The sequence below is a fragment of the Rattus norvegicus genome, chromosome 9 (genome assembly GCF_021556685.1).
Source record: "Rattus norvegicus strain SHRSP/BbbUtx chromosome 9, alternate assembly SHRSP_T2T, whole genome shotgun sequence".
Taxonomy (NCBI): domain Eukaryota; kingdom Metazoa; phylum Chordata; class Mammalia; order Rodentia; family Muridae; genus Rattus; species Rattus norvegicus.
In genome coordinates, this window is record NC_141542.1 from 102,488,473 (window position 1) to 102,504,333 (window position 15,861).

At 41.9% G+C, this 15,861-nt stretch overlaps 1 protein-coding gene across 3 annotated transcripts in view; it reads left to right on the plus strand.

The window, feature by feature from the left end:
- The window catches only part of Dis3l2 (DIS3-like 3'-5' exoribonuclease 2), a 395,417-nt gene that overhangs the window by 22,745 nt on the left and 356,811 nt on the right, over positions 1 to 15,861 (plus strand). For all 3 annotated transcript variants that reach the window (NM_001109007.2, NM_001172159.1, XM_087567088.1), the window contains exons 2-3: positions 8,716 to 8,863; positions 9,811 to 9,968. In NM_001109007.2, coding sequence (NP_001102477.2) covers positions 8,812 to 8,863; positions 9,811 to 9,968 — 210 coding nt within the window. In that variant the 5' untranslated portion in view covers positions 8,716 to 8,811. The remainder of the gene's footprint in view (positions 1 to 8,715; positions 8,864 to 9,810; positions 9,969 to 15,861) is intronic.

A 15,861-nucleotide genomic window follows, 5' to 3' on the forward strand; every position in this document is an offset into this window, starting at 1 on the left:
AGTTTTTTAGTTTCATAAAGTCTCATTTATTGATTGTTGATCTGAGAGCCTGAGCCATTGATGTTCTGTTTAGGAAGTTGTCTCCTGTATCAATGTATTCAAGACTTATTCCCTACTTTCTCTATTAGATTTAGTGTATCCAGTTGTATGTTGAGGTCTTTGATCCACTTGTACTTGAGCTTTGTGCAGGGTGATAAATATGGATCTATTTGCATTAATCTACATACAGACATCCAGTTAGACCAGCACCATTTCTTGAAGATATTTTCTTTTGTCCCATTTTATGGTTTTGACTATGTCAAAAATCAAGTGTCCATAGGTGTGCTTGTTTATTTCAGAGTCTTTGATTTGATTCCATTGATCTGTCCATTTCTATACCAGCATCATGCTGGTTTTATTACTCTTGCTCTGTAGTACAGCTTGAGATCAGGAATGGTGATACCTCTAGAAGTTCTCTTATTGTACAGGACTGTTTTGGCTATTCTGGGTTTCCTGTTTTTTCATATGAAGTAGAGAGTTGTCCTTTCAAGGTCTCTAAAGAATTATGTTGGAATTTTGATGGGAATTGCAGTGAATCTGTAGATTGCTTTTGATAAGATGCACATTTTTACTATGTTAATCCTACCTATCCATGAGCATGGAAGAGCTTCCTGTCTTCTGAGGTCTTCCTCAGTTTCTTTCTTCAGAGACTTGAAGTTCTTGTCATACAGATCTTTCACTTGCTTGGTTAAAGTTACACCAAGATATTTTATATTACTTGTGAATATTGTGATGGGTGTTGTTTCCCTGATTTTTCCGAGTGATCTTTCTCATACTACTTATTATTTGGGTAAAGGAGGGCTACTAATTATTTTGAGTTGGTTTTGTATCCAGCCACTTTGCCCAAGGTGTTTATCAGTTGTAGGAGTTCTCTGGTAGAATTTTTGAGGTCACTTTTGTGTACTATCATCTCATCTGCAAATAGCAACTTCTTTTCTAATTTGTATCCCCTTGATCTCCTTTAATTGTCTTACTGCTCTAGCTAGAATTTCAAATACTATATCAGGAAGAGAGAGAGAGAGAGAGAGAGAGAGAGAGAGAGAGAGAGAGAGAGAGAGAGAGAGAGAGAGAGAGGCGGGCGCTTTGTCTATCTCTGATTTTAGTGAAATTGCTTTAAGTTTTTCTCCATTTAGTTTGATTTTGACTATCGGCTTGCTGTATATTGCCTTTATTGTGTTTAGGTATGTGCCTTGTATCCCCGATCTTTCTAAGACTTTTAATTTGAAGGGGTGTTGGATTTTGTCAAAGACCTTTTCAGTATCTAATGAGATGATCATGTGGAATTTTTCTTTCAGTTTGTTTATATGGTGGATTATGTTGATGCATTTTCGTATATTGAACCACTCCTGCATCCCTAGGACAAAGCCCACTTGATCATGGTGGATGATTTTTTTTTTCCTTTTCTTTTTTTCGGAGCTGGGGACCGAACCCAGGGCCTTGTGCTTGCTAGGCAAGCGCTCTACCACTGAGCTAAATCCCCAACCCCGGTGGATGATGTTTTTGATGTGTTCTTGGATCTGTTTTAAGAGTATTTTCTTGAGTACCTTTGCATCAATGTTCATAAGGGAAGTTGGTCTGAAATTCTCTTTGTTGAGTCTGTGTGGTTTAGGTATCAGGGTGGCTGTCGCTTCATAGAATGAGTTTGACAATGTTCTTTCTGTTTTTATTTTGTGGGGTAGTTTGAGGAGTATTAGCTCTTCTTTGAAAGCATGATAGAATTCTGTGCTCAAACCACCTGGCCCTGGGATGGCTGGCTTTCTTCCTCTTCTTCCTCCTCTTCCTCCTCCTCCTCCTCCTCTTCCTCCTCCTCTTTCTCCTCCTCTTCCTCCCCCTCTTTCTCCTCCTCCTCCTCTTCCTCCTCTTTCTCCTCCTCTTCCTCCCCCTCTTTCTCCTCCTCTTCCTCTTCCTCCTCTTCCTCCTCCTCCTCCTCCTCTTTTTGTTGAGAGACTTTTGATGACTGCTTCTATTTAAATAGTTTACCTTATCTTGGTTTAACTTTGGTAAGTTGTATCTATCTAGAAAAATCATCCATTTTGTTTAGATTTTTCCAGTTTTGTGGAGTACAGATTTTTGACGTAAGACCTAATGATTTCTTTGAATTTCCTCAGTGTCTAATGTTGTCTCCCTTTTTATTTCTGATTTTTTAAATTTGGATACCATCTGGTTGCCTTTTAGTTAATTTCCCTAAGGGTTTGTCTGTCTGCTTGATTTTACTGGTTTTGGTGATTCTTGGTATTGTTCTCTTTGTTTCTAATTGATTGATTTCAACCCCAAGTTTAATTTAAAAAAAGCAAATGCACCCAAGATAGGATGGGATAGTTCAAACTTGCACATTATTTTCCTGAAGAGCTGTAATAATTTTTCTACTGTTTGTGTAAGATCTCTTATCAACACTTGTTTTCTTGTGCCATTCTTCTCACAGCCGTTCTAATAGCTTTGGGTGGTTTCTCATGGTGGTTTCACTTGTGTTTCCTTGGGGTGACACTTGTGACGAGGGATGTTAGGTATCTTTACACACACTTGCTGGGTGGCTCTGTGTTTACCTTTGAGAAGTGTCTGTTCAGATCCTGCTGGACATTAAAAGTTGGTTAGTTCCATATATATTTTGGATATTGGTATGTGATCAGGTGGACAGTTTGAGGATGATGCATCTTCCAGTCCCACAGCTTGAATCTTCAGACCCTGGGTTACTTCCTTTGCTGTGCTGAGATTCATTGATTTGACGCAATCCTGTCTGGTTTGTTCTTTTGCTCTTGTTATCTGTGCTTTTGTGTTTGTAGCTCCTAAACGGCAGCAGCAGCAGCAGCGAAGAGTCTGCCCAGCTCAGTGGGACACAACTTTACCCTTGTGCTTTCACACGTGGTATTATATTGTCAAGTGTAGCAGTCAAGTCTGTAGTAATTTTGAATTGAATTCTTTTTTGAGTTGACTTTTGTATATGGTGTGAGACAAGAGTCCTAACTTCATGCACATGCTTAATTAGAAAATTAAGATTCTAAGTTTCTTAGTACTATTTGGTACAGACTATCCTTTTTCTATTGTGTCTTCTTGCCATTCTTTGTTGAAGATTATCGGTTATAAATGTGTGTGTTTGTTTCTGAGTTCTTTGTTCTTTTTCACTGATTTGATTTTCCATGACAAAATTGTGATGCTTTGATCACTACAGCTTTGTAATATACTTTGATGTTTAATTTTATTATTTTTGTTTGTGTGTACATGTGCACACATGCTTAGTATGTGTGGTTGGGTTATGGTCATGTTATGCCCAGAACAGGAAGTAACCCAAGCTAACTCAGGCATTCTACTTTGGTTTAGAAAGGCAGTAGCTACTTGGATAACCAGTATTAATGCCAACTGCCCTTGTCTTGACAACTATTGTAATTAAAGCTGTTGTCTTCAGAGGCTGCCCTCAAGTCTACTGCATTGTTACTGTACTGAGATCTTTTTTTGAGATCTTTTGTTCTGGATCCTAGCCATTGAACTCTGGATCACTATCATTCTTTTTTTTTTTTTTTTTTTTTGGTTCTTTTTTTCGGAGCTGGGGACCGAACCCAGGGCCTTGCGCTTCCTAGGCAAGCGCTCTACCACTGAGCTAAATCCCCAACCCCACCATCATTCTTAATTAGCTGTCTTGTCTTGGTAAAGCATATCCTTTAGCTTTGTAAGAGTCTGAGGTCTTTGAAGTCTGCACTTCTGAAGATATCTTTATTCTATCTATATACTTCGTTAGTTTCATGAAATATATGGGTAACTGTAAGTCTGAATAATTTTCCTAAACTTTTAACCATTTTATTGAGGTTTGGTTTACATACATGAACTAGTTCCAGGGCTCACATACCTTCTAAAGGCCCAGTGTAACTTCTTTTGTGCTCCTGGAGCTCCTACACTTGATCTTAGCCAAAAGGCCGAGAAGTGATTCTCCTGGAGCTCCTGATGATGTTTTTATTTGGAGTAATTTCTGCTGGGGATGGACTTTCTTCCTTATTTTAAAGTTTTCTAGCTTGCCATCATTCTTGAAGGATTTTTAAGGAAACATTCTATTGATTCTTTGTGAATTTCACATCATGAACCCCAGTCCCTCTTATTTTCTTGTCCCTCCATATTTGCCTTTTGCCCTTGCAGCCTCCCCTCAAAAGAAATCAGTCAACCAATCAATCAGTCAATCAATCAGTCAATCAATCAATCAATCAATCAATCGTCTCACTATGGAAGCTGTGATATGTTACAGTGTGTCACAGTGTGTCCTATAGTCACCCTTTTGCCCAAACAGCTTTTTCTTTCTTTTTTTTTTCTTTACGGATGCTCATTGCACTGAGTCATTGGTCTGGTTCGAGGCCTCTGGCTTCTGCTACACCATCCATCAAGACTGGATCCTCACTGGGACTCCTCTCAGATGTCCTGTTGTTGTAGATATCCTGCATCGCGAAGATCCTGCAGCTTTGGTCTGTAGGACTGGCCATTAAAGAATATTTTTCCTGCTATAGAATTCAAGGTCGATGGCTGTTTCGTTTCAGGACTTTAAAGATGTTCTATTGTCTTTGGCTGTCATGGAGGAAGATACAAAGCAAATCTGATGTTCCAAGTATTGTGGCCAAGTGCTTTGTGCTGCATGCTACATGCTGCATGTACATGCTACATACCATCATGTATGGAATTGACTGTTCTTCTCATAGTCTCAGTTTCTTCCTCAGTGCAGCTGCAGCTTTCAGAGTGTGTGGATTTTGCAGGAACTCTGCCCCACAAGAGTAGAGAAGAGGTGGTGGTAAGAACTCCTTCTGCAGCACCACACACCACACACCACACACCACACACCACACACCACACACCACACACCACACACCACACACCTCTGTTCTTACAAGAGCGGTAGATCTTAATAAACCAGCATCCCAGTTTGATGTGTGTTTTTAGTCAATATCTAGATCTTTATATTATTTCAGTAGTTTTGTATGATTTTATTGTTGTTTTTATTCTGGAGGAATATTTGCTAAATTCCTTCTTTGACCATTTTGGTTTATTCTTTCTCCATACCTCCCTTCTCTGCCCCCAGCCCCCATCTTGTCTTCTTTCATTTTAAACATATTTGTTCAAACTCAGTGTCTCTGCATATGCTGTGAAATGGGAAGCCATTGGATTTCTTTGTAATGTAGCTTAATGCTGCATGTTGATTAACTAGTGTGCTTTTCTCTGATTAGTAATAGAGTTGTTTCTTTGCTTTCAGTGAGCTCTATTTTCCTCTCCCTCCTTCCCCACCTTTATTACTGCATCAGCTTTGCCCTCCTTTACTTTTTCCAGGTCTTGGTTCCTGTCAGTGTCTCAGCTCAGAGTTCAGCTTGTCATTAAGCTTCTGACTTTGCACCTTTCTTCCCTTCATTGCACAGCTTCCTGAATTCATCTGTCCTTGCTGCTCCGGGAGGATGAGACCAGGCCAAAATGAGAAAGAAGGCACAAGAATTCAGTCATTTTCAGGCCCTTCAAGTGTGTCATTGGTACCCTGTAGGGTCGTGGCCCTTGGCTCCCTCCCACCTCCCATATTTTCTATAGTGTGTGTTCGTTGCAGGTTGCCCACTGTTCCAGCAGACTGAATTTGATTCAGGGTTTCGAGCCTCTCCTGTGCTTTGTGCAGTGTGCAGTGTGCAGTGTGCTAGGTTTAGAGGCTAGAGGGTCTCAAGGTATCACTTCATGTGCTCCTGAGCTGTCTTCATGCTCAAGTGTAATGACTTTCACCCCATTCCTTACCATGCCTGCCTTTTGATACCATGCACCATGTCAGCTGTTACTGCCTGTTCCTCCTTGCCCTAGCCTAGCTCTTAGACTGCCATGTCCATGGCGAGGGCCCCTTCTAGGTGACAGTGAGTCATTGTTTCTCATCTGGGAATTGTCTTGTTCCTTTAGTTTGTGAGGGTAGTAGTATCCAGGGTTCCTCCAGGGTTCATGAGCTGTCACAACAATGTGACAGAGAAGGCAAAGTTGTCTGTTTAGTCATCTTTTCCTTAGCAACAGTATACTCAGTTTTTCCTTGTTCTTTTCTAGTGCTTTGGTATTCATAGGTGAGTTTTTGACTCTAGTTTTCTGGCTTATTTTTGCCAATTTGCCTAAATTCTGTGTTCTCTTCCTGCTCTTTGCTGACTTTTAAAGAATGTGACTTCCCTGAATGACCCTGCTCTACTTGCTGTCTTGCTGTTTGTTCACTGAGACACACTTACCAGGTTTGTAAGAAATGGGGTTTCTCAAGCCCACGTTCTAGGCACTGTGGGAGTCACTGGGGCACAGTGATGAACCCAACAAAATGATTTTGTTTTTTTGAGGTAGAAATGGCAGGAATCCAGTTTCTGCAGGAAGGAAAAGTATAGATGCTGTTGATACCTGAATTGGATCTCGTGTTTCATGTCCTTTAACTGGTAGTATTCCTCACTGCATCACGATTGATATAAAGGAACCTGTTTTAATGTGCTTTTGCTCTGTGGAGACACCACGATCATGGCAACTCATATAATAGAAAGCATTTAAATGGGAGCTGGCTTATAATTTCAGAGGCTTAGTTGGCAAAATCATGGTGGGGAGCGTGGTGGGGAACATGGTGGGGAGCATGGTGGCCTACAGGCAGGTGCTGGAGTTACATCTCGATCAGTTGGCAGAGAGAGAGAGAGAGACTGGGCCTGGCCTTTCCATACCTCCTCATCCTTCTAATCCTTTGAAAGCATTCTCCTCTGTGGTGACCAAGCATTCAATATTCACGTGTTTATGAGCCTGTGGGGGCACGACTCTCACTTCTGGCTCTTGCCCCACCCCAGGCTGCTGTTGGGCTCAGACTCCCTATTGGGAACCAATTCTGATCATGAATTTTTCTTTGGAAACTTTCCTGTTTTCTTATTACTTAACTCTGTTAGCTCTTTTCCTGTGTCTTATTTTTATGTTTCTTTTATTGTTTGTTTATTTTGCTGTTGTTATTATTATATTTTCTACTTCTTCCCTTTTGCATTTATAATGCTGCCTTAACTGATTTATCAGGAGTGCTCGCTCAGACCTTGCCCAGGGCCACAGGGCCTATATTGATGCTTCATGGAAATGTAGGTTACTGATTATCCCTTATATTGCTACCTTCTCTGCTACAGCGGATAGACCCTTGCTATCCATTCTTGAGCATGTTGGTTTGCATCTTTATCTAATAGCTAGGTGATGTCTCACTATAGATTATGTCTCACTTTTTTGGATTATTTCACATGGACATGTAGTACCTCAAATAGAAGTCATCATTTTTTTCTAGCATTAGGCCAGTCATAACTCCCAGCCCTATCACCAGGAACCTACTCAGTTTGCATGGTTGTTTTTGGTCTTCCTGATTGCCAGGTGAGTCAGCCCAGCTGCAGAGGAGCATGTCAGAGGCTTCTGTTGTCCACTCGTATAGCTCCAGTGCTAGCTCTTCCTGTTGTCCTGACTCATCTGCTTCTCCACGAGGTGCAGGTGCTGCTCTCCACTCCATTCAGTTCTGACTTCTGTGCCAGGAAGATTCTTCTTAAAACAACTTTAGTCCATTGTTCTCTCTGCTCATTCATGCTTCAGAAACTCCCTAGTGCCTTTGAAAACCCCGGCTTGTTTTCTAGACCTTCCAACTTGTTTTAATTCCTTGCCTCTGCCTTCCTCCATATAGGCAGGACTCTAGCCAAATGGGATTAATGTTGCAAGAATCCGCCTGTGTTTTCTGTTTGCGTCCTGATTCTTGTTTCCTTTTGCCAGACGTATGCTTTCTTCACTTCCTAATGTCTTAGTTCTCTCTTAAAACTCTCCCAAGGTTTCTTAGATTTCCTGACCTGGGCACACTCTTTCCTTCCCATACATAGTTAGTTATCCATACTTTGAAAACCATGATGCTATCATTCCTGATGTATATTACTATTACTGCATGACTTTTTAAATCTCATGCTTCTTTCTCTTTCATTCTGTTAACTATTGTGCATTGTACATATTTGTTAAAATATGAGAGAATGAATGCGTGCCTGCTTTAACCCTCAGGCCGCCTAGATTCCTCTCTTCTCTTCCTATCCCTTTTCTATTTCTGTGAGGATATCTCCGTATTTGGGTTAACTTTATCTTACAGTTACTTTGTATATCACTAAGTGATCTGTTAACCTTTATCTTTGTTGTTCTCTGAGTTAATAGCAGTTTCAGTTTAAAGAAAACTTTGATCATTTGGTAAGTCTTGTGTGAGGGAAATTTGAAGAATGGTTCAAAATGACATCTTGATCCATTTTGTTGTGAAAGGTTGCCTAGTAGGATTTGGTAGTTTGTAAGTATAGACTTAACTCCAGGTGGGTGGCCAGTAGAATGAGAAGTACAAGTTGTGGTGGTGTGTTCACTGTGCAGATGGTGGCCACATATGGTTGGGCTTTCAAACCTACTCCAGTACAGCTTTCAGAGTTTCCACTCTACAGATTTGCCTACTTTCTTATTTTCTACTTCATTGCCCCATCAGTGGAGCCTTAGCTGAAGTGCTCAGAAGGAGCAATGTAGTGTGTCTATGAGGGTGTAAACCTTGGATAGAAATGCAGTGCAGATCGTATGACTACCCAGGAGAATCCCACATTGCCTTTGCCATCTCTCAGTACTAAATTTCTAAGGGGACAAATGAAACCACATGTAACTGCTCTCTAGTCACCAGTTTCTTTTTGGTTTTAGCTCGTGACAACTGAGCTGCTCAAGGCAGGAAGAACTCTGAGCTGAATAGTAGTGGGTCCCTGAATCTGGAAAGAAGAAGCCACCTTGGAACCAGTAATGAACCATCCTGACTACAAGCTGAACCTTCAGTCTCCAGGGACTCCCAGAGGTAGAGAAAAGAAAATAGAGCTTGGCTTGGCAATTGGAGACTTGAAATACAAATGGACTGGGTGTGGAGGTAGAGGGAGTTTCTTGGACTGAGACTAATTCTTTTTTTTTTTTTATTGGATATGTTTTTATTTACATTTCAGATGTTATTCCCTTTCCTAGTTTCTGTCCATAACCCCCTCATCCCACCTCCCCTTTCTCTGCTTCTATGAGGGTATTCACACACCTCCCCCCATTTCCTGCCTCTCCGCCCTGACATCCCCCTACCCTGGGTATCAAAACTTGTTGATGCCCAACAAGACATCCTCTGTTATATATGCAGCTGGAGCCAGGGGTCTGTCCATGTGTACTCTTTGGATGGTGGTTTAGTCCCTGGGAGCTCTGGTTGGTTGGTATTGTTGTTCTTATGGGGTTGCAAATCTCTCTAGCTCCTTCAATCCTTTCTCTAACTCCTCCATTGGGTACCCCATTCTCATTTCAGTGGTTGGCTGCAAGCATCCACCTCTGTATTTGAGACTGATTCTTTTAATAAACTCTTAAATATTCTCCCATGTTACTTATTCTAGAATTAGGTATGCTGTTATGGTTTTAGTTGATTATTATATAGCCATTTTATTTCTTCCAGAAATTTGACAGTCTTTTAATAATTCCTTATTTTTAAAGGTTTGTATATGAAAATAGCAAAGTATACCATACCCATTATTCAAATTTTGCTCTGTGCATACTGCAGTGGTCACTAAGGCCTCATCTGCTTCATTTATACTGTCTTATATGTTCTTTCCTTTTTGTGGCTGTTTGAAATTATCACTGGAAAGGTTCATTCATTCTCTTGCTGGCCTTTGGAGGTAACAAGAACAACAACAAAAGACAGTGACATCATAACACCTCCAGTTAAAAAAACAGAGATGTGTAACTGAGGGAGGGTTGATTGCTGCCTCATGTTTCTAGGTGTGTCCTCTGTGGTTGGCCCGAATGCTGTTGGTGCTTCGCCAGGTGACAAAAAGTCAAAGAACAAGTCCATGCGAGGGAAGAAAAAGAGCATATTTGAAACCTACATGTCCAAGGAGGATGTTTCAGAAGGCTTGAAGAAAGGAACGCTTATCCAGGTGCTTAAAGTTTACAGGCTATTTAACCCCTGAATATATGGAAGGGCAGCAGTCTTGTTTGTTAAACTTTTCCCTGTTCTGTGCTGTGTGCTCTGACATGGTGCCGGGTTTGTGCTTCTTAAATCTATAGCATGTGTAGGTAAGTACCACTGGACTCTCATAGGCAAACCTTTGAGAGATGACAAGAGAGCCTTTGTAGCTCACGTCAATGTTGTGTCTGCCTGGGAGAGATCTATCTGAGCCAGGCTGGGGATTGGTGCAGTTGAACAGATAAGTATAAAGAGCTTTCCAAATGAAGTAGCCAGTATGAGCTTTTAAGAAAGAGTAGATGGTTGGGTTAGACAGTGCTAGTCATTGAATTGTTCAGTGTGCCTGAAGCACATGAATACCAAATAACTGAGGAAAATGGGTAAAGGTGTAGAGGAAACAGTAAACAGGATTTATTGAATGCTTTGTAATTTGTATAGTCTGTTCCCAGGCTATTCATTGGTGTGGCTGAGCAGATGTTCTTTGAGCATCTATCTTTGAGCCAGGAACACTTCCTGTTAGGAGAGTGCTGTAGGGTGAACTTGAGAAGCAGTATGGGATAAGGCAGCTTAGGTTTGCTCTGGTGTGACATCCAAGGCAGCTAGTAGGTAACAAGGCTCGAGAAGGAAGCAGGAACATGCCTTCTTTGGATTCAGAGTGTTTCATAATTCTTGGGTAGAAATACTGCCATGCTGTACCCGACTCAACTAATATTATTGAGTCAGGGCTGGGGCTTCAGTAAAGTGCTTAATACCCACGCATGAGATCCTGAATGTGACCCAGCGCTCACATAAAAGCTGGGAGGAAGTACGAAGAAGCAGAGAAAGGAGATTCCTGGGGCTTGCTAGCTACCTGCCTAGCTCTGGGTTTACTGAAAGACTCTCGAAAAGCCAGGTGGAGAGTTATTGAGGAAACCACTCTATGTTGACTGCTGGCCTCTTTACACCCATGTCTACACATGTCTACACACATGTATAAACACACATATTTAACATGTACAAATGCTGACTGAGTCCCATCTTGTCTCATTCTGAAAACTCAGAATCAGTTGTGTTTTGGGTGGAAGATTCATACAAACAACAGATAACAGCTTCTCTGGTTTTATCATCTTTCTATAGTTACCTATGTCCATACTACATGTGATTGATGTAGACTCTGGAGCACATCACTAATTTTTCACAAATCAGTTGGTCCTTTTGATATAGGAATACCATTGGCTTTTTTCCTCCTGGATGTCTCTGACAAGTCTCTCTTAAGAAACTGTATTTGCTTGCTTCTCATGGTTTGACATTTATATACTTCACTTTACCTGCGAGTGTCTTGGCTCTCCTGTTCCTGTGTGAGGTCTTAATGTGACTTCCTCATTGTTGTCTCCTGCCACTCCTTTCCAGGAATGTCCTATGTTCTGATTGTCTTGGACTTGCAGATCTTTCCTCTAAAACCTGTGCTTGCTTGCTGTGGTAGCTTGTGCTGATAGTCCCAGTACTTGGGAAGCAGAAGCAGGTAGATTTTGGTGATTTTTTTTTAAAAAAGACTTATTTATTAATATGACTACAATGTCTGTCCTCAGACACACCAGTAGAGGGCATCGGATCCCATTACAGAGGCTTGTGAGCCACCATGTGGGTGCTGGGAATTGAACTCAGGATCTCTGGAAGAGCAGTCAGTGCTCTTAACCACTGAGCCTTCCCTCCAACCCCGATTTTGGTGATTTTTAAGGCTAGCCTGATCTATATAGTAAGTTTCATAGTGAGATCATGTCTCACAAGACCAACAACAACACCACCAACAACAACAACCCAAGGTGAAACTAAGTATAGGTCCCTGGTAGACTTTGCTCTTGCTGTCCTGGAGCTTGAGTTGGTTCCCCCATCAAAGTGTGGCAGTCATGTTTGCCTTGCCAGTCCCCGAGCAGCCTGTACTTAGATGTCACCCTCACATTTTCTAAGCTGAGTTGGGTGTTACTGCCCTCAGGAAGTTAGCTTTGTTGTCTTCATGTTAAACTCTTACCTTTGTTTGGCTTTTATGTCTCCAAATAGATTTTTCATCTCCTTATTGCATGGCCACACATATTGTACATGGTGTCCAGCTCTGGGGATTGGCCAGTGCTTACTAAATTTATGCTGAATAAGGATTTCTTTTGCTGGCTGAATACAGATCTAGATACTGCCTTTTGAAGAAGAGTGAGGGGAACTATAGTTGTTAGAACTTGAGAGGAAACCAGCTTTGTTATAGAAGTATACCTTTATGAGATAGGGTTGGAGTGGTGTCCTGCAATATTAGTTTTCGTTTCCTTTTAATTTTTACATTTGAAGTGACTTTTTGCTGGCATTACCACAAAACAAAATATCTGATCAATATAACAGCTCACATTCCCAGAAGTTTGTAAGTGATTCTTCCTGGCCTATGACATCATAAGCCTCCACAGCCAGAGACTCTCTCCCCCTCTATCCCCCACATGTGAGAACAGTTGTTCTCTGCAGATGGGGTGAGGAATGGGTTCCAGATATGAGGTCACCATGAGAAATATACAACATTGTAAATAAGATTTTCATAGGCAGAGAAATAGAGTACATCTGCTTTTGGATAAAAACTTTCTGTGTGTATCTGTAAGGTAAAAAGCTAGACAAAAAGTGATATTTTAATGCCATTGAAGAAAGTTAAACATATCAAATATACTTAGAAATATCTGTCAACTTTTGTGTTCAGATATGTCATAACTTCTCTCTTCCTTATCAAGAGAAAAGTCTTGTATTGAGAGATATTAGGGATCTTAAAAATTAGTGGAATAATTTAGTGTTAGCCAATGCCTTGACAAAAATTTGGATTTTATTGTTTTGTAGGAAAGAGGAGACCATAGTGATCAAAGAAACCTCTTCTGTATTTTTAAATGAATGGGAATAAAATATAATTCAGTCCGTGTAGTTTTCTTAATAACCAAGTTCTCACATTAGTGTGTCATTACTCTGTGCATAGGAGTAGTATTGGTTGGTTGTTATGTGCTCTGAGAGAGGAGAGCCTGGAGGTAGGTCCAGTTAAGGGGATAACTAAGTCACACGGGCAAAGAGAGGGTAGAATTAGCTCTTTCAGAATCCAGATTATGCACTGATTAATAGAAGTCCCAAATGAGCCCTCAGATCTGCTGGAGGCATGATGTCAGGATTCCTGCTGGAGTGGAATATTGGTGAGAAGTGGTTTTCACTTCTGACAAGACATATTCCAGGACAGAGAGCACGAGAGTCTCATCATTTCTAGGGATTTTGCTCTTTGTTAAGATTGAGGTCAGGGGACTAGATATTTTGCTCAGTGGTTAGAGCACTGGTTGCTCTTCCACAGGACCCAGGTTCAATTCCTAGCACACATATAGCAGCTCACAACAGTCTGTAACTCCAGTCCCAGAGTATCTGTCCTCTTTTGGCTTCTGAAGGCACTGTATGCACATCGTGTGCTGAAGTACAAGCAGACCACCCACACACATAAAGGAAAAAAGATTGAGGTCAGCTTGGGTGAGTATTAAAGGACAGAACAGTAGAGGTGACATTAGGATGGAATGCCTAAGAGAGAAGTGGCGTTCAGAGTTGTGATACCAGGAACAAAGGGATAACGTCAACACTGCAGATATTGGTAACTAATGAACTAAAAACCATTTCTTGACAGCCTAGTGAATGTCAAGCATTTGGGAATGAACACTAGAAAAGTCACTGGGGTGGTAGGCAAAAATAGCTAATAATGAATGAAATTGTAGACTGGATCATTGTTCAGAGAGAGAGGAGAGAGACTGGATAGATGGAGCCACTGCACATATTGTGGTTAGGGAAGTCTCTGTGAGATTATCCTGCAGGTGAGATCTGAAGAGCAAGAGTAGGCAGCCATTTTCAGCTTTGGAAAAGATTATAGGTAAAGAGGTCAAGCAGAGCAGCAAGGAGAAGACTTGATGTTTTTGAGGATTAAGAAGGAAGCAGCCTTTTGGGACATACTGGAGCAAAGATAGAGTTAGGCAGTAGCCAAGTCCTTTAGGGGCTTAGACTATATTAGAAATTTGGATTATGCCAAAGACAAGTCTCAGCTTGGAGAGGGGTTCCTGAGAGAAGAAGTGTTTGAGAGTGTGAGAAATGACTTGAAGTCAATCTTGGGGTACAAACTGTCAGCCTGTGTTCTGCTCAAGACAGCTTTCCCAGGAGGTCTCTAGATAGCTCAGCTTGCAAAGATCAAGGCCCAGTCTTTTATTTACAAATCATTTTCAAGTCAATCATTTATTCTAGGTTCCCTTTTGATTATCCCAGGAATCAGCATTCCATGACTTTCCCTTGATTCTTAGAAGAAGATAGCAAGTATACTTTTTAAAACATTGCAGAGGAAGTCAGAGATCTGTCTGTCTTTGTAAGAACAACCAATAAACCTAGTTGGGTGGGATCTCATCCTGGGATCTCATTCCTACCACTCCTGCACCTAAATTTGGTCTGTTTCAGGCTAACCTTGAAATCAGGAATCTGCCTGCTTTTGTATCTTCTTGCCTTTGTATCTTTTTGACAAGTTTTGTATTTTTCAATAGTGTAGCTGCTTCTTTTTTTTTTAGGCCTGTGAATCCCCTTATATTATTCATATTGTGTCCTTATATTTTGCATAGTTGAAAAATTATATTTTTGAACTCATATTTTCAGAGTTCTTTCCCATAGCCTTAAGGGCTGTCCTGAAGGTCACAGCTTTTACCATTTTTGCTAAGGACATTGACATACCCTCTCCTCCCCAACTGTCTCTGATGCTCATGGAATCATTAACCTTGGCAGAGAGCACATTCCCTGGAAGGAGGAACATAAAGTAAAATATACAAATAAGCCTTACACCTAGCAACTCCAGGAGGCCTAGGCCCTGCTGGCTCTGTTCCATGGATGGGAAATCATTGGCCTTACATGGCCATGCAGGTCTTCGAAGACACCTTGCCCAGAACAATGGCAAGTTACCAAAGGGTATTAAGTAGGTAGCACGCAGTCCATTTCACATTTTAAAAATGTCTCTTTGGCTGTGGTGAAATGAGTAGACTTGAATGGAAGTTGGACGTCCACTTAGGAAGCCACCAAAGCCCACTAGATAAGAAAATGCTGTGACATGAAAAGAGAGCGAAGGGTGCTGCAATGAGGAGAGAAGTGCTTGCATGTGGAGCCTGAATGGACGCCATGCTGGTGTGTGCATGTGGAGCCTGAGTGGACGCCATGCTGGTGTGTGCATGTGGAGCCTGAGTGGACGCCATGCTGGTGTGTGTCCATGTGGAGCCTGAGTGGACACCAGGCTGGTGTGTGCATGTGGAGCCTGAGTGGACGCCATGCTGGTGTGTGCATGTGGAGCCTGAGGAGCCTGAGTGGACGCCATGCTGGTGTGTGCATGTGGAGCCTGAGTGGACGCCATGCTGGTGTGTGCATGTGGAGCCTGAGTGGACGCCATGCTGGTGTGTGTCCATGTGGAGCCTGAGTGGACACCAGGCTGGTGTGTGCATGTGGAGCCTGAATGGACGCCATGCTGGTGTGTGCATGTGGAGCCTGAGTGGACGCCATGCTGGTGTGTGCATGTGGAGCCTGAGGAGCCTGAGTGGACGCCATGCTGGTGTGTGCATGTGGAGCCTGAGTGGACGCCATGCTGGTGTGTGTCCATGTGGAGCCTGAATGGACGCCATGCTGGTGTGTGCATGTGGACAAGCAGGCAAAGGGAGGGATTGGGGCTGATTCCTTAGCATCCAAGTGAAGGCCTGATCTTGCTGTTAGTTAAGGTAAAGAAGACAGAATTGAAGATGTATGGATTTGGGGAGGGTATAAATTTGTGAAGGAGTCCTGGTGAGGACTATCACACAGAGGCATTGGAGCCTGGATTCTGG